General features: G+C 36.4%; 2 protein-coding genes across 2 annotated transcripts in view; one reads left to right on the top strand and one right to left on the bottom strand.

The window, feature by feature from the left end:
* Positions 1-11,121, bottom strand: part of LOC128497711 (laminin subunit alpha-1-like) — a 46,900-nt gene extending 35,779 nt beyond the window's left edge. Inside the window, exons 1-7 of the mRNA XM_053467871.1 lie at positions 11,112-11,121; positions 9,161-9,331; positions 8,121-8,233; positions 3,142-3,384; positions 2,363-2,465; positions 1,367-1,473; positions 941-1,121 (exon numbers count right to left, since the gene is read on the bottom strand). Coding sequence (XP_053323846.1) covers positions 941-1,121; positions 1,367-1,473; positions 2,363-2,465; positions 3,142-3,384; positions 8,121-8,233; positions 9,161-9,331; positions 11,112-11,121 — 928 coding nt within the window. The remainder of the gene's footprint in view (positions 1-940; positions 1,122-1,366; positions 1,474-2,362; positions 2,466-3,141; positions 3,385-8,120; positions 8,234-9,160; positions 9,332-11,111) is intronic.
* LOC128498107 (rho GTPase-activating protein 28-like) lies at positions 4,797-23,632 on the top strand. The gene is made up of 5 exons (XM_053468396.1): positions 4,797-4,866; positions 21,298-21,441; positions 22,240-22,367; positions 22,821-22,885; positions 23,417-23,632. The coding sequence occupies exons 2-5, from the start codon at positions 21,331-21,333 to the stop codon at positions 23,506-23,508; spliced, it is 396 nt and encodes a 131-aa protein (XP_053324371.1). The 5' UTR covers positions 4,797-4,866; positions 21,298-21,330; the 3' UTR covers positions 23,509-23,632.
* Positions 23,633-24,767: the final 1,135 nt, after the last annotated feature.

Genomic DNA, 24,767 nt, shown 5'->3' with positions numbered 1-24,767 from the left:
TTCCATGATGCTGGCTGAGCGTCATGGGAAGTGCAGCAACAGTAAAGCTGCAGATGCTAGCTGTGAACTACAATTCCTATGATTCTCAGCCATCCAGCCAGGTGTCCACCATAATGCTGGCTGAGCACCATTGGAAGAGTAGTCCACAGCAGCAGAATTTTTTTTTTAAATTAAAAAAGGCTAATGTTATCCTCCCTCCATTGATTTTTGGAATCAAAACGTTTGATACTGCAAAAATTGATGACATTATTCTTCACGATATTCTTGTAAGAAACTTTTATTTCTTTGTTAATTCATGTAAACAATTGTTTCATATTTATTAAGAAATTTCCTTTTATTTGCCAACCCCCCCAGTTATGCACAGCTGCCCCCAGAAATGCATTATACCCCCTATATGACACTCTGCCTTCCTGATATGCCTTATACCCTCCTATATGCCGCTCTGCCCCATGATATGCCTTTTAACCCCCTATATGCCTTATACCCCCCTATATGGCACTCTGCCTCCAGAAATGCCTTATACCCCCTATATGCCACACTGCCTCCAGAAATGCCTTATACCCCTATAAGCCACTCTGGAGGCAGAGTTTAAAAGGGGTGGGACGAAGAGCTGAGGCACGGCCATTGGGCGGCGCGGTGGGTGCACGCCAGCCCCTTTATTTTCATTAGACGCCGGCGGCCGGAAAAGGCTTTCAATCCCGTTTGCAGCCGCTCAGCGGCTGTTTTCAATGTTGATCTGCCGGCCAACATTGAAAACAGCCTCTGAGCGGCTGCGAACAGGATTGAAAGCCCCTTCCGGCCGCTGGCATCCCGGGACAGAGACCCCAAATCGGGACTGTCCCGCCTGAATCGGGACAGCTGGGGGGCATGCGATCATAGAATTGAATATAGCTATGCATCAGCTCCAAAACATAACTAATCAACACTGTGCAAAACCTACGAGTGCAGCCGCCATCCTGGTATGCATAAAATCCATGGGCACAAACATCACACTTGAGTCCAGCTACTCCAGGTACGCAGGTGCACTGCCCGGCATCATTACAAGCATCTGAAACGGAGCCTGACTCGTTACAATCACAGGGGAGACATCCAATGCCAGACGTCAAACCGTAGAATCCATGCTGTGGGAATAAACCATAAAGTCACTCACTTTCCATGAAAATGTATTTAATTCCTAGAGTGCGTTAATGGCCCTATAGAAGTGCCGTTTGCTTAACCGGATCCGTGTTGGTGAGTCCACAGGAGAATACTGTTATGTTATCTATCTTTGTATCTGTTATAAAATCAACTATATTTAATTGCCCTGATCTTATTCTTTTTACACTATACATTCACTTTAAGAATAACCGGTTTTATTGTTTCTTACCACGCACTGATCGCATCTTTTTCCAAACACATTTGGTTTACATTCACATATGCCAGTCTCGTGGTGACAAATGCCTGAAACAGAGCTTTCAGGATGGCATTGGCAAGCTTAAAAAAAGAAAAGGAAAAAAATAGACGTAAATAATGGTCAACTTTTTTAAATTAGCAAATATACACATTTAAAAAAATAAATATGATACATAGTGAATAATGCATTTGTTTGCATTCAAAAGCTTAGTCTGCCAGAAAAAAAAACCAGCAGATGTTTAAGGGAAAAAAGAAGGGAAATTCCACAATAAACTAGATGCCTTCATTCAACTATCCGAAGACATAACGTGCATACAGCTATAGGGATTAATCAACGGGAAATGTTGAGGCACAACAAGAAATAAAAGGCACAAAAAAGACAATCCTAGTCAAGTAAATGCCACATTTGTGACACCAACGGAGAGTGCGCCGTTTTCTTAACTAGATCGGTGTTGGTGGGCCCACGGGAGAATACTGCCTCCTTACTACAAAGAAGGTGACTCCGTCCTGAATCACAGGGGCTCATACCCACCAACACAATATGTACAGTCAACCGCAGCGGTATTTATGTCACGCGAAATGCTGCCGTACTTAAGTTATGGCGAGTGCTTAAACTTTTTTTGTTTTGTCATATTAAAATCTCCTATGGGTACTTAATTTATTAGTATGATTACTTTGCATTATTATGTTTATCTTAGCTATACTTCTAAAGTATTTGCTCGGCTGCACAGTCAAGTCAAACGGGAGTTAATATATGCATGGAATCAGCCATTCACAATCGAGTGGGCGGGGTTATCTGGCTGACGCAATAACAAAGGCACCAACGATGGATTTCTTGGATGGATTTGTACCTTTGTACCTTTTTGTATGTTTTTTATTAATGGATAAATGTATGTAGTTATTTCTGCTCATAAATTGCCACTATAGTTTCCATCGTTTATTTTATGGGATTTTAGAGTAATAAACTAACATTTATCGAAAAGCCTTTGTCTGCTACCTTCTTCAAATTTTACTAAACCTCCAAACACCGCGCAAACTCTCTTCACTATCAGACAGTAGGTGATGAATGGCTGCTTTATACAGAATATGCTTAAAAGACCTTGTAACAAAATATGAAACAGCTATATGTTTCTTTAAATTCTGTCTATGGAAACACTATGACTGCTCGAGCGATATTCCAGCTGTTTTGTTTTTTTTCCTGAAAGCAACAGTTTTTATCTTGATAGAGACAAAATTCCAAAGATAATCAAAGGAATTTAACACTGCAAATCTTTTTTGGTTTTGATGTAAATCAGCCAATTATAACTAAATACATACTGATATATATTTTCCCTATGGGAGAAACTACAGACTGCAAAGATTACTGCTCCTCTTATCTTTGCTCCCTGCAGACAATGACCGCAAGGCTGAAGAGATCATCAAAGACAAGAATTTCCAACAAATTGTCCTTGCTGGTCATGTCATTGGTCTGTAGATTAGATGAGGAAACACAACAGCAATCTCATTTACTAATACAAGCAGAGGGCAAACGGTTGTACATGGTCTATCTGCGTGACAATGGAAGCACAGATTTCTGCTCCAGGATTCTGGAGAAGGCATCTAAAAAACAGGCTGTTGTTTACGTACATTGGGATGTAACCAAAAAAGCAAGGTTCCATGAATCATGGTGAAAGTGATGGGTATAAATACATACTACACCAGTCTGCAACTATTTAATCAGTGGAAAAGTAAAATTTGAAATAATTATACCTCTCCATGTTCCAGTGGCACAAGTCTTGAATAAAATGACGTGCAAATCACTTCATCATCCCTTCTGTACGTTGGTGGCCCAAGTCTTGGTGTCACGTTGTATCGACTCAAGCACTCGTAGTCACTGATTGCATAATACTGCCAAGGCGTGAACTCAACACCATCCTGAGAACGTTCTAATATCCAGTTACCTGGCCGTGGGGAATTTGCTGCTTTAATTATTATGTATGCAACTTGGAAGATCTGCACACAAAAAGAATGTTTCATTAAATACATATTTCACACAAAAACATTTTCTTTTTCATTCCTATTGCTACACAATTGCTATAAGACACTGCCCCTCAATTTGTCTTTTCTTAACTGTATTTCCAGGGTTATAAGTTACCTCCTAATTGTACCAGGCAAAACGCTTGTAAAGATATATTTTCCTAACAATTTGCACCAAAAGGATTAAAATATGCCAGTATTATTTTTTTTTTCTTTCCATAATACACATACTGCACAAATATGGATATTTGCAAAAAGAGAATACATATAATAGCTCTTAACTTATTATTATGTATCCATTTCTCATATTTTGCAGAACTGTACTTCAGGTAAGCAGTACAAAATAATTTGGATTTCCAAGAAGAAAAGATAAGGAGAGCCCTGCTAACTGAGCTTACAATCTAGATATGTGTGTTTCCCATTCTTAAGTGAAAACCTTAATATATATTTTTCAGGGGTTTGTAATGTGCATTACTATTTATCCATGAAACTGCGCTTATATTACCATCACAGTATTTTCTCCCCCACACTGTGTATTCTGCTAACTTGCCTCCCTGTTTGTTATATGGTTGAGTGAACGACAAATGAGCCGGTTCATATTGTACTGAGATTTTTTCTGAATGGCTCCAGAGTCATGAGTCTTAACAAAGCTACAGCTGATGTAGCTCATTGTAAGCCCACACTGGACAAGTATTTGCAACAATATATGTTTCTCCTGTAGCCTGTTTCATTCTTCAATTTAGAGAACATGCAGAAGCACCAATTTAAAGCTATACCGCTTACGAGCCAATATGAATTATACATTTTAATTTGCCATCCAAACAACATCCCACTATCGCTCTCTGTAACATATGGGCAAGAAAAGGAGTGTCCAGTGTGATTACAGGAGCCACTTAAGGCTGATGGACCGATTTCCTCCAGTTGTCCGTGGGCTAACATCCCATCTGCACTATGATGGGACCTTCGTTTTAAGCCCAGTGCTGCGTGACCAACAGTTCCCGACCTGGACAGGATTTTAGATGTTCTAGATGTGGCAACATGTTGTTATCTAAATGGTATAATTGGTCAAACATGACCTTGGTCTGAAAGTTGTCTGTCTACACCTGAAATCCATACAATTGTGCATACCATAACAACACAATGGAACAGCAATGAATTAATTGGCAAGCTATCAAGGTAATTATATTTACGCAAGTTCTCCAACCAATCCTGGGATGCATATTAATACCCTCCGTTGCTGCTAATAACATGTACCTTATGTACTTACATGATAAGAGATATTTTAGGTGATTATTTTTAAACCTGCTTAATAACTTATAAGTTATTTAAAATATTCTGTGTACATTATTTTATCATAAAAGATTGACTTTTTGTCTTTCATAGCTTGATGTGTGCTAACTGATATTAATCTGGTGTGAACATTGCGAGATAGGGTGGGACAGTGTGCGACGGGAAGAGGTAAGCGGAGTGAAATTCTGTAAGCACAAAGATCAGATTTATATTTGTCTTCAGACTGAGGCATACATATTTTGGGTTGCAGACTTAATTATTTTCCTTAGTTTAACAGTTGGTACCCTTAGAGATGTATATAGAGGTTGCACAGATGGGACATTTCACTGGTCTGTACCTTGCAGGACACCATAGAATAGACTAGGTGGCAGAGTAAAAAGGCACATAAAATTCTTAGGCATTTAGGAGGATTAGTGTAAACTGCTAACAAGCACTGTGTTGACAAATAGCTTAACATCATAAAAAACACTTTCTGAACTTAAGAGAGAACAGCTCATTCTGCATGTATTTTAGGATCTAAATAATGACATCACCACCCACTTACTATAATCCCATTTATTGCAACAACCACTAGGAGGAAAATGGCTTCTAAAATCCAAATTCTATTAGAGTGTTTTGTTTCTTTCACAAACTTATATATTTATATTGTATGCAATGTGTCCCCAGAAAATACAGTGGAAGTGTTTAAGAGTATTTAAAGAAAAAAAAAGTTCACCCAGTGTGCTGAAAAATATATAATAAAACTGCTAAGAATATAAGGCATGAAAGTAACCCTTGACACCAAATAAATGGCTATATGACAGTGGCCTGGGAAAAAACCCACGGAACATAATAGGCAGTCAAGCAACATGCTGTAAAACTGTCTCCTTACAACACAATGGATGAGCAACGTGACTGATGATTCTCTCAGGATAAATTTACCAGATCAGTGATGTCTCTTTTTGCTGCACAATATTTGACACAAAGAGCAAATAAGTAGATTTATGCATGAATACCTTAAAGCTTGTAGGGATAACATGCAAACACGTATGCAAATTTAGGATGCATTATTTTAAATGGGACATTGCGATGATATAAAGTATTGTTTATCTAATGAAATAATCTCCTCGAGTCAGTAGTCAGAGTGTCCACTCCATTAATTAGACTAGACATTCTGCGTTTAACAGCAAGGTAGCATGATGAGGACCTAGTTTGTCGTCTAGATGATTGGACTGAGATAACAGAGATAAAACATATATCTAATATGGATACACGCAACCGTTCAAAAGTTTGGGGTCACTTACCAACTTGCTTGTTTTCGAAAGAAAATACATTTTTGTCTATTAGAATAACATGGAATGGATGAGAAATACCGTGCAGACGTCGTTAATGTTGTTAAATGACTATTGCAGATGGAAAGAGCTGATTTTGTATGGAATATCTTGATTGGCGTACTAGGCCCTTTATCACTCCCATCACTCCTGTGTTCCAATGGCACGTTATGTTTGCTAATCCAAGTTTACATTTAAAAGGCTAATTGATCATTAGAAAACCCGTTTTGCAACTATATTAGCACAGTTACAAATTTCCATGACCCCAAACTTCTGAACTGTATTGTATCTAATGTCAAAACATTGTATTATATGAAAACCACAACTGTTTTGAAACAAATAACATGTCATTTTTTTCTGCATAAATGTAGCAAATATAGTGGCACATTAGCCTTTCTGAGTCGGGACTGAGTTCAGGGTTGGAAAGAAAAAACCCGACTTGGAAAAGGGGCAAACACATATGGGGTGGGGGATTCTACAGAACCCTAAACCCTAGCCTCATGTATTCACAAAGCAGACAACAGGAACATTTAAAGGAACCACATGAATTGAAGTGCATATGATGGCTGTCCCTTAAATAAGGAAAATGGCTATAGCCATGTTTGTTCAAGAGGTCCTACATTAAAGTTGATATATTTAATTGGGCTAAAGCCGTAGAATAACATAAATCTTTGGAATCTCAGAGGTGTCAAAAACGTACATAATCTGAAAACAACAATACATTTTCATATAGCTTAATTGAATCTATTTTTTAATATAATGAGATAATGTAGAGATGTGACCCTAGCTTTCTCATTAAGGTGGTTAGGCATGGTTAATAAGCAGACAAATGGATCCCCCGGTTAAAGTAAACTGAATTAAAATGTAAACCCCTTATCATGCATTAACCAACACTGAAAATGAGAAGCACTAATACAGGGTTTAATTAATTATTCCTAGTCGCAAATGCTAAAGCTGTCCTTATGCCCTAAATAAAGTAAATTTTTTACACACAAGAGGATTTGGGGCATTTATGATATAGTGGTGGGGAAAGAATTGGCGAGAATTGATTCTAGTATTGATCCTAGTGATATCTTTGACCTGCTATGTCCATTTCATGCACGTAACAGAACAATTTAGTATTACTAATACAATAATAATAATAATACTTATTATTTTGAATGTCATTTACTTTGTTACCTTTCAAATTCTTGGATTGTGATCAACCACACTATTAAAAGGGAATTGTGACTATTTATTTTACTTAGTACCAGGTTACAAATATGGTTTCCTTATTTAATAGTTGTAGTTTTAGCAAAATATAATATTTTCAGGCAGACGTTCATATCTGTGAGGTAGCTCTGTTATCTGAGCCCAACCTACTAGGCAAACACACTTACTCCTTTCAAATAATTGAATGGCTCAGTCTTAATCACCCAGCAGGACACTCTGATTAATGAAATGCATAAATTATTATATTTAATCCTCAAAGAGAAACATATTTTTTTCCCATGAGATTTTGACTTTATCAACTAAATGTAAAGCATTGTGTGCCCCTATTTTTTCTACACAGTATTACATGCACTATTTAGAAAGTTCACAGATAAAAGACATAAACACTACAGATAAGCAGTCCATATATTATGCAGTTTACAGGTTATTTATAGAGAAACAGAGGACCGTATAATGAGTACTTCCAAGTGGAACAAAGACTGTACATGTGAGATTTATAAGGATCCAGACGTTATTTGGTTAGCTTGTAATTTAGATTGTTCGAAGGAACTGGAAATGTGATATCTTACACATTTGGTATATGTGTGGTATTTCCAATTCAGGATGCTTGTAATTAAAGAGTAATGAAGGTCTTTCTAATACAGTAGGGGTTGTGCAGTACTTGATCCATACATTTTAAAATGTGAAGGTATAGGCAATCTGGTTCTAACTGTGCTAACTAAAAGATAAAATAACCCTGGTGTCACACCATACCCTTAGTTGACTATTCTCCCACAAATACTACATAGATGCCATAAAGAACTGCAAACGTGTAGGACTATGCAGAAAGGTGCTATTTAAAACCAGGAAAAAAAGATTTTAGCTAGAAAAAACATTAAAACAAGAAAGTGTCATAATTACTTGTCTTAAATCCAGTGTTATGGTGACCCAGTGATATATTCTGCCATTCTGAATACTGGGACTTTGCCACCAATCATTAGTGCCATCGATTGCATTGGTTATCGGGTGCCGTTCTGTAAATAAACAAATAAAAAAACATATACCAGCTTGCAAGTGAAAGAGAATAGAAAATGGAGTAAGAAAGTATTTTATTTCTATATATTTTGGTGAGAAGATTATTGGGTTCCGGTCAGTAAACAAAATACTACAGAAATAACGATGCCTGTTTGCAGTTAACCAGCAAGATGTACAACACATAATGAGGTCTTTTAACTACAATGTGAGTGCATGAAAGTTGGCAAACAAATCTTAATTTGTAGCAGCTCATTCATATATTCACTATTACTAACTCACATACTCAAACACACACAACTTATTCTGCACATTGCTTGCTTGAAAAAAGCAAGCAATATGCAGAATAATTCAACCCCCAGATTGCTTGTGATTTGTAAATATAAGCTGAAGCTTGCAAATTTCTCTTTGTAGCCTCAGGGGGGTGACATGTAACCTCCCACACACACAGACACCAAAAAAAGATTAATTACAAAAATAATAATAGAAATGAAACAGGGATCCCCACATTAAGCAAGGGGGTCAACAACCCATCCACCTTTATCCCCTACCCTGTATGTGGTGGGGTAGGGGGTAATAATAGACTATATTAGGGTATAAAGCCCACCATGCTCTACATAATTTAGTGTTTACTGGGATGAAGTTTAAAATATACTGGGGGGAAAGGTTATTGAGTACAAAAAAATAAACCTTATATTAAACACCCTATTTACCCCCCTCCCCCCAAAAAATCCAAGTCGGTGAACTAGGAGTGAATGAGGTACTTCACTGTCCACCCCTTTGCACTTACAGGGTTCAGCCTTTTTAACTTTTACATTTTGTATTTGAGTGACTATATGAATTGCTTGCATGTAATGACATGTGACTAAACCATTTAACTATTTGTTGGTGAATAGACTCAACAGTATATCAGAAGATGGGTAACTTACCTTTGGGATTGGAACTGTTCTCATCACAGATGCTACATTGAGGGTTGCGTATTGGCCTCCCTGGCACATGTTCTACAAGTTTACAAAACATTTCTGGTCCCATTTCACCACATGTGGCATTAGTGGTAATAACGGCATTACTGGCAAGATTCAGTATAGCGGGAAACAAACCTAAACAGAACACAACAAGATTTACCATGTAGAATAACATTCAGAACACAAATTCATTTATGTGTTAGGGGAATAATGTGTTTTCATTTTTAAAGTATTCCAGTTGATGATTTAAAACACAATATGTATGTGTATTTAATCAAGCATTAACTCTTTTTCCCTGGTTACTTTGCTGTCATCACTATATATTAGCACAATGTTAGTGATTTTTGGTATCGTCCGTGAACAGTTCTTGCTTTAGAACAATATTATGAAGCAATGTATTATAGTACGTTTATTAGAGAAGAATTGTCCTAAAAACCTCCCAAGAAATGTTGATAAAATGTCATGTTTTAAAGTTATATATATATCCAAACAAGATAAAGATAATCTGCCATGCCTGATGGACCAATCTTAAAAAGAACATGTTAATAATATAACTTAAATGTCTTGTTGTCCATACACTGCTAAATGTCACACTTTTGTAATTTAATGAAACATGGAAACATCATTTCTAGCGCTGTCAAAAGTGCAAACTCTTCTCAGAAATAATTATATATTCATGCAAGTTGCCTAATTTTCATTTTTGGGGGAAACACTTGTCAAGTGACACAAAAAAAAACATGAACTGATAAGACTTTTTACGCAATTAAACCTTCAAATGAAATAATAAAATGACAGATCTGTAAAAGGTTAATTTACTTAACATGCAAGAGCTTGTAATTAACATTTTGTCTAAGTGACACAGTGCCTTTGAATACAATTATGTTTAAAATTCAATGTTGATGCTCTAGATAAAGATATAATACATTAAGGCAAACAAAGGGCTCGCTCAGGCATTCTTCCTGACCTGGGATCTCAGTGTTTTCCTGTTTACTTTCTTGCTACCCTCATGCTTGCCTGTCTGGTTAGTGCTCTACTTTATGAAGCAATCATGCAGTTCAATTGCCAAAAAAACTGTAGGGTTTTGTTATCTGTGTTCATGTTCCTAGAGCCATGAAACTGCAAATCTGCACATTCCTTCCATTATTTTGACTGGCTTTAGCTTATGTATGCCTCTGACCTTTTAAGTTCTGATAACTTATCTTCATACCACATTCCTTTTATTGGGAGCTTTGCTCAGTGATCAATACATATTTTCTTTTAATATATGTCAAGTTTTAACCTTTTATCATTTGAAAGAATGATAAAAGCAAAGGATCTTTATGAACAATTACCTAAGCATTGTTCTGTATGTCCTACTTGTTATGTGCGACACTACTTGTCGCCCATTGTAAAGCTTTACAGAATATGATGATACGACATAAATCAATAAATAACAGCTACATTTTAGTTATCCATATTTTTAACAAAGTTAGGACCTATATGGAATATTCAAAGATACTTTTCAGTTTGTGTCCTTCTTCTAAGCAATTAAAACCATAGGTAGTAAGAAAAGCAAAAGAAAAATTGAAGATAACCCGCTGTGTGGATGTTACCACTTGCTTTCCCCCCACAGCCTTTTGTTCTTTGATTGTTGAGTACAATAAACATCCTTTAAAGAGAACGAAGGTGATGCGTAGTTTGAGGTGAGGTAAGCAACAGTAATATGTGGGTTCAGAACAGAAGTCACATCATATTACTCAGCAGTCCGTGTTCTTTATGGGGCTTGGCTGTATGGGCTACCCTTCCTACATTATTCTCCAGATTCTCCCTTCTTTGACTCAGCTCCTTCCACTCTCACCCCTTCGATAGTCCACTGTACGCTAGCCCAAACCCGTGTATGCAGCCAACCCTACCTACCTGACTTGACCCCACTCACATGCAGCCATTGAGCGTTGAAACCCAGCTATAATAAAAATAGAAACCCGTAGAACTTTGTAGGTCATAGAGAATCACCTCCTTCCAATACACCAAGGGCCTTGAGAAATAGTACATTTTAAACATTTAGAATGTTTGATACTTTAAGCAAGAGTTAACAACGATTATTCTCAGACATGATTTTCTTAACATGGAATGAATGGCCTCACCAGTTGTTAGAAACACTGTAGTATTGTGTGTTTTATTTTTTTTTGGAGTCTTCCTCCTGTGGTTTATTATCTTGATATCGCTATGTATATATTTTAATTTATTTGAATATTTATATAGCTTTAGATGTAGAATTCCAAGCATGTCTTCAGGCGTCTGGCTTTAGTTCCTCTCCAGGGCTCTTTTCCCATTCATACCAAATTTCATTTCCTGTGTTGCTTTGTTGAACTTCTGTTTGCAAAAACCTGCTTTTCTGAGAGCAGGTATATGTGTAAAATGCCTTGGAGGTAATCTCTCATAGAGGGTCATGACAACGAGGCAAAATTAAAAATGATATAACCTTATGAATGTTCTAATATATATATACTGATATATATGGGATAGATTGTTACCCTCAATACAAAGAAAAGAAATAACCAGCCCATCAAATGATCAATAAGAAAATAATCTTTGAACTTTTAGGTGTTGATTATTACGCACCCTTGGTTTTTATGGTGATCTTTTTTCCCCCACAATGGACCACTTACTATGATGTCCAAACGCATCACACTGCTACAACCACACTTGGTTAAATATGGGTAAATTCGCCAGTTTAAAACCATCACCCAAACATACATTAAACTATTGAACTGGGGAATAATTAATAGTTGTACGTGAAATCTTGCTTCTAAGAATAAAGTATATGTGTCTTCTGATGTACAAATTAGTACTAAAGATAATATTTTTCCAAGCATTAATAATTTCCTACAAGTCAAGTTCACCTTTATCTTGAATGAAACTAGCCACAAATTTAGCCCTTGAAAGGGTTGCAAAAAAATTCACATTGTAAAATACTATGGTGGCCTCCTCAACTGGAGGTTTTGCCTTCTTCCTGAAGTGTCTGAAGGCTTTTACAGTAAAAAGGAGTGCTGCATTCACAGTTATTCAGGTTTATTGTGTATATTATTGATAATAACCCCTGGAGTTGGGTGGAATGGTTGATAAGCTATATGGCTGCTTTATACTATACAGAATTCATTATTTTGAGGTTGCTATTCCTTTTATCCGGGTTGTCTCAGATGCCTAATTTTAAGTACCGGTATTTTCACAGCTGAACTCCAACCACCAGTCTAGAAAACATCAAACAGCCTTGGTATGCATACTACCTGTGTACTTTTCCTACTTCACTACAACTGCACTGAGAAAGAACAACGGAACATATGTCATGATTGTATGTTTGCAGATCACACTACAAAGGAGCTGACGTTTAAAATGCTTTAATGACTGTGTTGACATATTGTAAAAAAAAAAGAAGTTCAATGAGATGGGGGGCAGTGTGAAAACCCTTGCCCCAGAAATGTAGCACCTGGCCTGGAACATGATGCTTCTAGCAGTGATCAGGAAATTTGGAATATTAACTTGCAGATGCAAGACAGCTGGAAGCGCCTGTGGAAGCCCGGCTTTCACGGCTAGGTTACTTAAGAAAATAGCAGAGGATGTTTACTTTCTAGCTCCTGTATTTATGTTTTGTGTCGGTGGTTTTAGTGTTCTTTACAAATCAAATCATTCTTGGTAGCACACTTTCTGAAGAATGTTTGGACTGGGGTTAATACGGACATTCAATAAACATAATTTTGTTCAGCAAATGGTTGTAGCCCTGCAGATGTAGAGCTAAACATCCTGCATGCCTGGAAAGCGTTAGGTGGTAGCCCTCAGATTTATATTAGGAGTGTTACAGAATAACACAATTTCTATTTATCTACACCATTGCCCTGGTTACTGTGGTGACTGCGCCGTTATAACGCAATGCACAAATATACTTAAAACAACTGGGTCTAGAATGCCACATTTATATTGCCTTCCGTGTTATCTCTTGTTGGTTGAGCTAACAGGCCACAAAATATCAGCCCCTGGCTAGAAGTGTTCAGTCTTAATTACAGGGTAATTGACTAGACCTGCATGACTAACTCCCAAACAAAAAGAAATAAAGAATTCTAGTGTCTGTGCTGAATCTTAAATAATTCCCTCTGGCCAAGAGAAAATGGTTACTTACTATGAGTGTAAGGAGGTATACTTTTTTTTTTAATCAGAAAATTATCTTTTCTTTTTTTCAATGGTCCGGTCAGGACTGGAAGGATTCCAGGAGCCAAGATTCTATGGCTTCCAAAATCCTACTAGCTTTTATCTATGGAAGCATCAATCCTTGGCTTCAAAATCATTTCCAAGCTGGCGCCATAAATATTCTGTCTGGTTCCCAAAGCTGAGTTTTAGCAGGGTTATGTCAGGTTGACTACCCAGTTCCTTTAAGGACCATCCTAGCAAAGTTTGCATTTGAGTGATAACAGTTTATAGCATGAGAACCCGACAAGCAAGTGGGACCTGGGCCTACAGAAGGACCCAAAATCTTATGCCCTGTTAACTTTTATTTTAGGAAATCAGCCCTGCTGACCTGTGGTTTTTCAATGCCAGCTATAACTTTTGGGTGTTTCCAGTACTGTGCAGAACACAATAATGATGTCATAAAGTCGGCAGACAAGTCATCTGCTATGGACACCGTCATTCCATGCATAAACATAAATACAAGTTCTTGCTTTGCACCAAGCAGCTTCCTATTCACATCAGTGACCCAGAAGCATGTATGAAATTTGGGTGCCAATGTCAGAAAATGGTACAACTTGGTACCTCAATTGATCAATCAAAGCTTCAGCCTCCATGACATAAGCTTGCTGACGTCTATGTGGCGGTAGCGTAATTGACTTTAATTTGGTGAATTAGGTGTAGTGGGTTATACTTATTTTAAGGGCTGATATTGTTGTGGCGGTGTGTGTAAGACATACGGGGTTACTGCCACATGTTTGGGCCTTTACAAATGTAAGGCTTAGAACTATAAACACAAAATGTTATAATGTGCAAAAAGCTATGGATACTACGGAATCCTTTTTTTCATTAATCTAAATGATATATTTTTCAAAGCACTTATACAATTAGACCCTGTAATGTCAAACAGACTTATTTAGATAAATCAAGGATATAATATAACAAACTAAACTGAATGTGACTATGTGAGTGGAATGATCAATTGAGGCTACGTTACTGAATACTTCCTACGCTCTAACTCCTTGTTTTTAGAGCTAATTTTCCCCATCTGTCTGCAGACCAGTTCAAAGCACCTCAACTTGTTTGGGAAAATACTTGAAACCCGAGGACCTTTCAAAGGACATAATTATTTTGGTGAAAGAATAGTTTGCAGTGTTAAGGTCTCTGATACGATCTAAACCTTCATCAGGACAAGGCATTGTCCATGCCAAAACATTACAAAGAGTTAAAATACAGACTAAGCATTCTAGGCTGATTAGATAAGTGATGTACCATAAATAAAGGAAATGTAAAGCAACGTTTAGCCTATCAGACATCACCACAGCTTAAAAGCCCTTGTGCTGCATTTTTTCCTCTTGGCTAACATCACAAGTTGCAGAAACGTAGTCTTCTTCCCACAGTCGTTCAGGCAGTTACTGACTAATGAACCATAGAACAGCTAAATCTGTTCGTGACAAAGATTGAGATTCATAATCAATGTATGCCATTTTAAGTTACAAAGTTACAGTGGTATCATATATATAACGCAAGTCAGGGGGGGTTATATGCTCACAAAGCCAGACGTGTGTGAAGGATTATTTACTAACGCAAAAGTAAATCATTCTGAAGAGGAAATAGTGTAAGGAGTACATTTGAGACTCAGAAGAAAAACAGTGCAATGTATATTAACCTTATGCATTAGAAGTTAATGGACAATCGACAATAAAACGTTGGTCTTCACTAGAATGTACAGAATGCCATAGAGATTAACCGTTTGTATGTCAGATAATTTACTATGAATGCAGACCCAATGTGGTAGACTTATTTGGGATTCCAGGGGTTAATCATTAGTATGCAGTAGGCAAGACTCTAATAGTCCATGTGGGTTCCTCCAGCAATCTTGCTTGTAATACAATGAGCAACAGAGAAACTAAGATCTAAGGTTATGTAAGTGCAAGTTATTCAGAAACAAAACATCTATTATGGGCAGAATAAGACGCCAAGATATCTCAGATACGTACTGCAGTTGTCCATATAGAATTGCATATGCTAATTTGGTTGTTCATACACTTTTATTATGTTTAGCTCTTTGTGACTCCTTGAATATTAACGGCCATTTGACATTTTTAGATGAATAGACAATCATGCTTCAGATTAAGTTTACATTGAGTGAGAAGTATTTAAGCATAAAGAAAACCAATTGGATGGCATAAAAGCGTATTTATATAAAAAGTGATTCTGGTGTAAAGTTCAAAAAGTGGTCTTATCAATGATCATGACCATTCCATTACTTGTTTAGGTGACAAGGCCATATTTCAACAGCAATTATTATTTTAACACATAACCCAAGGTATAACCCAGCATGTTGGTTTTATGGCTGGGAGTGATGCCCTTATTTTTGGTCTATGAGTAGAGTGTTCCTCCTTCAAAGTGCAATAGTGAGTTAGCATTGTACTAAAAGGCCTTTGTCACTTCTGTAGGTTAAATGTTTCTAATTCCTTACATTAATTATGGGAATATGGCCTATTACCACAAGGAAAGGCTTTTTTGAGGTTTTGCTCAATACGGTTTAATGGGTTTCATGTAGAGGATTATTTGGGAGGCATTCTAATATCCAGCGCTTAAAAAGACCCAAAAACTGTGCTGTTGGGAAGGATCACCTCTGTGTCATTTAGTAAATAGCTTGTCCTCATCTAACAATTAAGAACTAATTACAAGTTAGTCCTAAAACAAGCTTCCACATCTCCTTATCTTAATCCAACTTGCGCTTGGCACCTTTATGTCTGGGGTCCTTCACAGACTGACTCCTGCTTGAAATGAGTTTGGAAACCAAGTTTCTGTCCCAATCTTAAAATTGTAAGAAAAATGCTTATCTAAATCTAGTAAATCTTTATTTTAATCTTAAATCTCACTTTAACATTAACTAATTTAATTTTATGACGATTCATTAACCCTTTCAGTTCCATTTCTGTAAAACATCTTTTTGGACTACTTCTTATAAAATGCAACTATGGTGTAAATGTTGTGTGCACTACTGATTAAACAAAATGTATCCAAATGTACAAATAAAGACTTTAACATAAGTGATACACGACAAGGGTGGCCAAGCAGTTTTTGTAATGTAATTGTGGATGACCTCAAATTCCAAGATTTATTTTTTTACTCAGAGGACCTTTATCATACAGCAGTATGATCCTTCTGTACACGAAATGTAATTGCAAAAAGGGAAATTAACCTTTTGTGAATATATAAAATCGTGACAATGATATATAATTACTTTATATTCTTAATTGAAATACATTTCCTATTTAAAGAAGTCACTAATTACCTGAAACTCTCTGTATCTTTGCTGTAATTGTTTTTTGGAGATATTCTTTTTAAAAAATGCAACACATTAAAGCTGAGATCTGTGTCTCAAAAGTGGCAAAGCCAACATTATCTTATCAAATTCCTGCCCTGAAATATTCTCCTTCTGACTCACCAACCCTTATAAAGACTGCTTGAACCAATCAACACCATAAACCAGAGATTACAGGAAGAATAACCATATAGAACGTGGGAAAAAGAAAGATACCTTTATACATAAAGTGTTTTCTACATATACTTTGCTTATTTTAATCTGTAAAATCACTAAAATTACAAAATGTAGGATTTGGGAAAAGTGGCAAATCTACGTTGAGCAACATATTAATAGGGATAATCATTTCTGTAGATTATAAAAACATGAGGTTAAGGAGTTTTATTACAAAGTTTGCTTAATCTGTAAACACTATGACATGAGTTTACTTGAGGAATTTAAGATGTTTTTTTGGTAATATCCAAGAATCAGCACATTTCTACTGGAACCCATATTTTAAGCGCAGGGAGAAAAACTAAAGTTTCAAGATGTTCCGAATGGGTCATTGTGACCATAAGGTCTAATTTTGCCCCTACCTAATATATGATATGATTTGCACACAAGGTCAGTGAAATATACAATAAACGGGGTGTAAATCTATATACAAAAACTCTTGATATGAACCACGAAGGTCTGATCAGTATATCAGTATGACGCTGTCCAGAGAGGTCCCCGGAGCCACTTTGGCGCTAAGGATAAGTGGTTGTAATTGTATATCACATGAGAAAATCCCCTTTAATCCAGTGTTGGTTTATATTTCTGAATTATACAACTGAGCCTTACTTTTAAACACTTTGATAGACCTGAACAATGGCACGACGCGGGATTAAGTGGGATTTACAAAAACGAAGTAAAGTACACAGTTTCATAAATGGTCTGATTCACACAATTCTATTTGTGCAACTTTCACTCAAAATTCTTTATCTAAAGTTACAACGTATTTTATAATGTTTTCGCCAAATATGGTATTCAATTAAATAATGTTAATAATGAATGTAAAATGATTACATCATATACAATGTTAAAGGTCATTTTACAGTGGATGATTTGCCATTGAAATGTAACTCTTTTGCGGCTCCCTAAGTGTCTTCTTCACCAACTGTAGTTTAACATCTTGCTTTGAAGGAACTTTAAGGAAAAAGGTAATTGAGGAGTCCAAAGTCATATCCATTAATTATTATTTGGGTTGGCTTGGCTGAGCAATCCAGAAGAAGCGAGGAAGCCACGTGGGAGCTCAACAGTATGCTCAACAGAGGATCTCCCCAACTAGTCCATGATCATCACTGTAAAAGCGTGACATTGGGACAGTGCCCCAAAATCTGGTCTGTCCTATGAAAAAAAAAAAATCTGTCCTATGAAAACCAAGACTGTTGGGATGTATGTTTTCATTTAGTAAAACAGTAACAAGCTTCCAAGAGCATAAACATTTGAAGTTCATGGTTATATTTGTTTAGCTTTATAATATCACATTTTTAAGGGTCTGTATCAAATGACAGAAACATAACTCTGAGTATAACATGAATCGTGTCTTGTATGTCATACTGTTTTAGTGCGCTATATCATTTACTAAAACTGGTTAAGTGTTGTTTGATGCACTTTGGTCGCTCACATAACCTTCCCCCTTTTATCTCCTGTTTGAAGACACTAGCAATAAAACCATAAGAAACATTGAATTTGACACAGATAAGAACCATTTGGCCCATCCAGTCTGCCCATATTTCCCTGCTGTTCTGTCCCATGCATATAAATTCTGTTACTGTATTAACCTCTACCCCTTCTGCTTGGAGACCGTTCCACTTACCTACGCCCCTTCTCAGTAAAGTGAAATTGAATTGCATTACATCTAAGAATCTCTCTAGTTTTAGAATATAACCTCTTATTTATGATGATCATGTCATCTTCTTAGGACAACTGATCAGTGTCCTCACTAATTTCAGTAGGTACGCAACTTGTATCTACACATTTTCTTGGGGTAAGCATATATCTAAAACACCTTGATGACATATATATATATATATATCATTACATAAGTTATGGTGGGTAAAAGGTGATGGAAACCCTTCCACTTAAATTTAAGGGGTAGTAGAAGTATTATTAAACACTCATCTACACACACCAGACAAGCCAGGAGGCTTGCTTTTCCCTCAGAAATCTCATGGTGCTTTCACAACCACAAGGGATTCTGGGTAGGCGCATGCAAACAAGGTTAACAATTATCACCTTTGCCTCTATATCCACTTTATACATGGATTCCTTGAAAGTAATTGCCCGCTGTACAAGACAGCCTATAGACAAAACTCAGGAAGAGGTACAATAGCCAGATCACCACTCATGGACAGCTGTTTCGTCCTTCATGGGACTCGTCAGCATGAGGTTGGGATACTGGCTTAATAGTATGAGGCTTGGGGTAACTAAGAAATATCATTACATAAGTTATGGTGGGTAAAAGGTGATGGAAACCCTTCCACTTAAATTTAAGGGGTAGTAGAAGTATTGTTAAACACTCATCTACACACACCAGACAAGCCAGAAGGCTTGTTTTTCCCTCAGAAATATCATGGTGCTGCCACAACCACAAGGGATTCTCTTGTGGTTGTGAAAGCACCATGAGATTTCTGAGGGAAAAGCAAGCCTTCTGGCTTGTCTGGTGTGTGTAGATGAGAGTTTAACAATACTTCTACTACCCCTTATATATATATATATATATATATATATATATATATACATATATTAGCATGTACAGTTTAAGTGCATTCTGTGCATTGGACTATCCCTTTAAGGCAATTTACCTTGAATTCTACATAGGGTTGTGGTAAAACTTTGAGCAATTTTTTTTTTTCAGAAACCTGTAAATCCCCTAAATATTAATATAATTAAATATTGACTCAGACCAGCTGAACTGAATGCCAAAGGCAGCGTTGGCTTTATGGGTCTTTTTATTTTTACGTTATGGATAACAGTAGTATTATTCATGTATTGTCTAGACAACTTCAAAGAAAAAGGGCATTTCTAGAGGCAAACAGCTGCAAATCCTTGACAGTGCTTTGTGGCTTTGTCTGTTTTATGTTGATGCGCTGTGCTACTCACTGCATGAACACATACTAACAGTCATGTAAACTCTTCGGATGGAGTCTTTCATCAAAGGTAATACCTTTTATTGGGCCAACCCAGAAAATGCTGTAAAGTAACATAGGCTTTTGAGACCTCACAAGCAGGGCCGGACTGGGACTGAAAAGCAGCCCTGGAAAAATTTGGAGACCAGCCCCATATAGTTTATCTCACGGTGAAGCTCTTATACCCACACGCACCCCTTATACATACCTATATATATGTGCCATTCTTTTTATCTCATTATTTGTATTAAAATGCCAGAAAGCAAAAGTGTTAAAAGGCCCTAATAAATGAAATACATTACACATAATGGGATCAAAACATTTACTACTGCGAACATTTTTAGATGAAAAAGTTCCATTTTATTCAGTGGAACAAAACACTGATCACATTATTCTTCACGATATTCTGGTAAGAAACTTTTATTTCTTTATTAATTCATGTAGACTATTTTTTTCCATATTTAATAAAAGCTATGATTGAGACATGTTTGGTTTTTATTTCCTTTCATTTGACAACCTACTCCCGAGTTATGCACCTCTGCCCCCAGGCTTGCCACTCTGCCCCCTGATATGCCTTCAAACCCCCTATATGCCACTCTGCCTCCAGAAATGTCTTATGGCCCCTATATGCCAGTCTGCCCCATGATATGCCTTCTAACCCCAAATATGCCACTCTGCCATATAGGGGGTTAAAAGGCATATCATGGGACAGAGTGGCATATAGTGGGTATAAGGCATTCCTGGAGGCAGAGTGGCATAAAGGGGGTTAAAAGGCATATCATGCCCACTCTGCCTCCAGAAATGCCTTATACCCCTATATGCCACACATGCATTCCATCAGAAGAAGAGACATCTGAGGTCTTAAAAGCTTATGTAGCTGTACATATTTGTCTATGGTTATCCAGTTGTACCGCTCCATATCCACATATTTTTTTCATATTAAAGCCTACAGGATATGTATGTGGGATAACCCTAAAGGAAACTGTACTAAATACTGTAAATAGTCCATTGAGTGGAATCTCTTAATTCCTGTTGGTACATCAAACTTAAGCTTTTCATAATAATATTTACTTTTAAACATAGCCAGATGTAAAATAATAGAGCCTTTTGCTTTAAAAAGCTGCCAATTCGTACAAACGAACAGCTCCCAACTGTTGTCCCCTTACAATAAAGTAATCCATGTGTCTGGGTTTTGGCTGCTTATCTCTGCATACATCCGCTATACGTCTTTATCTATAATCACTTGGCTGATTATTTTGTTAATAAGTTACTTTTAGCATCCCATGTAGTAACCAACTGAAAATGTATGTTATGCTAAAATTGCTGGGTGGCAAATATACAGAAGAAGACAGACACGTTGTAGAAGGACCTCCACTAATGTGTTTTATTTGTTTTTTTTCCCTGTGTTGACCTAGGTTCCATCCTTTTTAATTTCTCAAGTTCGTAAAATGAATGACGCAGCTTTGAGTAATAACAAAAAGCAGCTAATTTTCGATAAAAGTGTAAGGAAGCTGTTACGGAGGAAGACAATGGAAAGAGAAAGACCTGAAAGACGTGAGGTACTGTTGGCTGATATTCAGAAAAGGCCATGTTACTTCAATGAACTTTTTTTTATTATTGTTCTCTTAGCACCGATAGACAGACTTTTTACAAAGTAGAACGATGGCAGCCTCATTTAACCTACAACCTGATAATCTCCCCTTTCATTCATAGGTACTTTACACAATACATTTAAACCTACTTTGATCTCATTTATAATGTAGCTATTCCCTGCTGTGGATAACTTAATTAATGAGATTATTTCATTGACCAACAAAAGGACAAGAAAGAATAATCAAATGTGAAAAGTAATTTAAAGGCATAGTAAAAAAAAAAAAATACTTTTTCTAAAAAATAGTTTTTCTAGTACTTTTCCAAAGCTGGCTTAAATAAATTCCAAAGAATATTTGAGTAACTAATATAAACAGGATTTTGCACGTCAGTTGTATATGTAACCTGAACAAATAGGAGGAAATGAAATACTATGAGTTTAAGTATACAATGTAAGTACTTATGCCCAGATGTAGCTTGTTGACCAGCATCACATGCACACATGTCAAGTTCTCGCTAAACATATGAGAAGCTGCTTTATAGTGGGCTAGGCATCTAACATATCCAACAAAAAAATAACAAAATGGATCATAAAAGCTACTCATTTTTTTTTCCAAATGTAAATAAGATTATTGTTCTTCTGGCGTTCTGTAAATAAAATGTAAAGTGATGTAATACATGGCATCCGCGATGATTGAGAAGACCTGATTAAGTTATACCAGTCCCCGTGCTAGTTATCACAGTTGTGCTTTGCTATTGTATTACAGCACTGTGATGTACCTGAAGGAGTGATAAGAGTTTACGCTCCATTGCACTCAAAGGTTTCCATGGCGATCCAGCTGAACAGTCGGACGAAAGCCAAAGACATCTTGGCAAGGTTTCAGTGCGAAAACAGGTGTGAAGAGGACCACATTTTTACATTTCCTTCAAAATGACAGGATTAATAACAGTAGTCATTTCAATTATTTTGGATGACCTACAGAGTGACCTTTATTATGTGTAATATAAATCTGGTATCACAGTGTTCGGTGTATGTCTTTTTCAATTTCGATTTAAAAAAAAAGATAAGTTCTACTAGATATGTTACTTTGATACGCTCTGTGTTAATTTAGCATCATTTCGCCAGAGTGTGTTTCTTCCGTGTGCCTAGAAACTATTTGTGCGAGTTTCCTTCTTGTCCTGTAACTTGAGAAATAATTATGTTAAATTTGTTTTATATTAGATTAACATACAATTTGATGGCAGATGAGAGAGGTATTCCAGCAGCTTGATAAAAAAAGGTGTTAATCATCTGCCCATTTTTGTCCACATTATTATAACGTTTTATAATTTGTCTTCTTCTTTGTAGTAACGGAACACCAGACAGTGACAGAATAAACAACCAAAGTTTATATGAAATAGGAGGAAATATAGGTAAGCATGGTAAACCAAATGGTTCCATAGAACTTACATCATGTGTACTGGCATGGGATAAATATGAGAGAATATCAGCAAATTAGATTTTATAAAGTCAACTGACTGATTGCTAGTACTCTACTGGTCGATAGTTCATATTGGACCAGCACTAGTGTCAGCACTATTTAGGTACTGAATTATTTTATTGATTTTTCTTGGCAATTGCTTATAAAACTTAAACAATGAGGTCCTTTTTTGGAAGTTTTAAGAAAATATTATTTATCTCCCTTTATACAGGTTCATTAAAAACTAGTAAATGCCTAATAGCTCAACTATCATTGTTTTTCTATTTAGATTCCATAAATAGTATAAAAGACCTCATACTAGAATTACTTAGTGACTAATATACCGGTATGTATATATATATATATATATATATATATATATATATATATATTATATATGTATTTTTTGGGTGGAGATGGTTCACCAGTGTCTTATAGCAATGGTTTATGTTTCACTAATGACCTTTGACTATGTTTATTTTAGGAGAGCATTGCCTGGATCCAGATACCTATATGTTGGATGTGTACAATGTGAACCCTCGCGCAGAATGGATTTTAAAGCCAAAAAACAGCTGAAAATGTGAAGGTGATTTGAAGGACATGCTTTACAAATGCAGTAGACTGCGCCAATGGAATGCAGAAGACTCTGAGCAATAGGAACAATAATGATGGAGACTCGGCTCAAGACTTTGAAAAGAAATAGAGGTACTAAACCACAAGGAGAATGAAACCGTAACCCTTTCAGGAAAAGAGCAGACCATGGAAAAATGTTTCTAGGGAATATATACTAAAAATATATAGTGAAATGACACATCAACAAAAACCTACCTACATAAGGGACAGACGGTCAAGATATCCATGAGGTCATCAGTCTGATCACATAAAAGTATTATTTTTGACGTACAGATTTGGCTTGTGTATCTGTTAAAATGCACTCCTGGACAAACTAGGACCCCATAATCCTTTGATAGTAACAATATTTCTTTTCTAGTAACATTTTTATTATTAACGTTAAATGTTTTATGTGATATAAGTGCCTCACTTATGTATTTCACAGCCTGATGGTATCTCAATTTTGTACATTCTTATGTATAAACCACTATGTACAGTTATGTTTATATCATTTTGTACAGGCACCGATGTTTCAATTTGTATTGTAATGTATCATAATATTGTGCATGTATGTGTGTATGTGTAACCAGTCTTACATTATTTCAGTATTGTAGCGAGAGGTTAACCCGTATCACTAGTTCTTACGGCAGAATGTTCTAAGCATCTCAAATAATTTATTGAAAAAACAACCTTAACTTAAAAAAAGGACATTTCTGGTATATTGCTAGTTATATACTACATTAGATGCATATAGATGCAAACCTATTATACCAAACTAACGCAATCCAAGTTAACATTCCACCAGCCCATCTGGCTTTTTACAGATGAACCTAATGGCTTCTCCAGGTTACTAAAGAAAAGCAAATATTTGTGTCTATGTTTGCGACAAAAGATTCATATTATCAAAATATATTGTCCGATCACACATTTTTAGCTCAACCACGACCCTGGCCACGTATCAGTGTTTGCTATGCTTCTCCTTGTTAAAAGCTGCGTCAGTGTTAGTAGCCATGATTAAAACCCACCAAAACATGAAATAGAATAAAGTCAACATACTTGGCATAAAAGAACAATCCGTGAATAAATTACTCTTTTGTTTCTGTCGATTTGTGTTGCAATTTGTACATTTTATACGGTGTGGTGGTCCTGTTTTTTTTATAATGATATTCTGGCTATTCAGCGTGGTTATCATCTATAAATGTGTTATCTGGGGGTGTTTGAAA

Source organism: Spea bombifrons, chromosome 5 (genome assembly GCF_027358695.1).
Source record: "Spea bombifrons isolate aSpeBom1 chromosome 5, aSpeBom1.2.pri, whole genome shotgun sequence".
Lineage (NCBI taxonomy): Eukaryota > Metazoa > Chordata > Amphibia > Anura > Pelobatidae > Spea > Spea bombifrons.
The sequence above is the reverse complement of the archived record's forward strand: the minus strand, read 5'-3'. Positions and strand labels throughout refer to the sequence as shown.

Coding starts and splice junctions, on each gene's coding strand:
- LOC128498107 (XM_053468396.1), top strand. CDS start 21,331: ATGAATGACGCAGCTTTGAGTAATAACAAAAAGCAGCTAATTTTCGAT. Junction 22,368..22,820: donor AGGTTTCAGTGCGAAAACAG/GTGTGAAGAGGA, acceptor TCTTCTTTGTAG/TAACGGAACACCAGACAGTG. Junction 22,886..23,416: donor TGAAATAGGAGGAAATATAG/GTAAGCATGGTA, acceptor TGTTTATTTTAG/GAGAGCATTGCCTGGATCCA.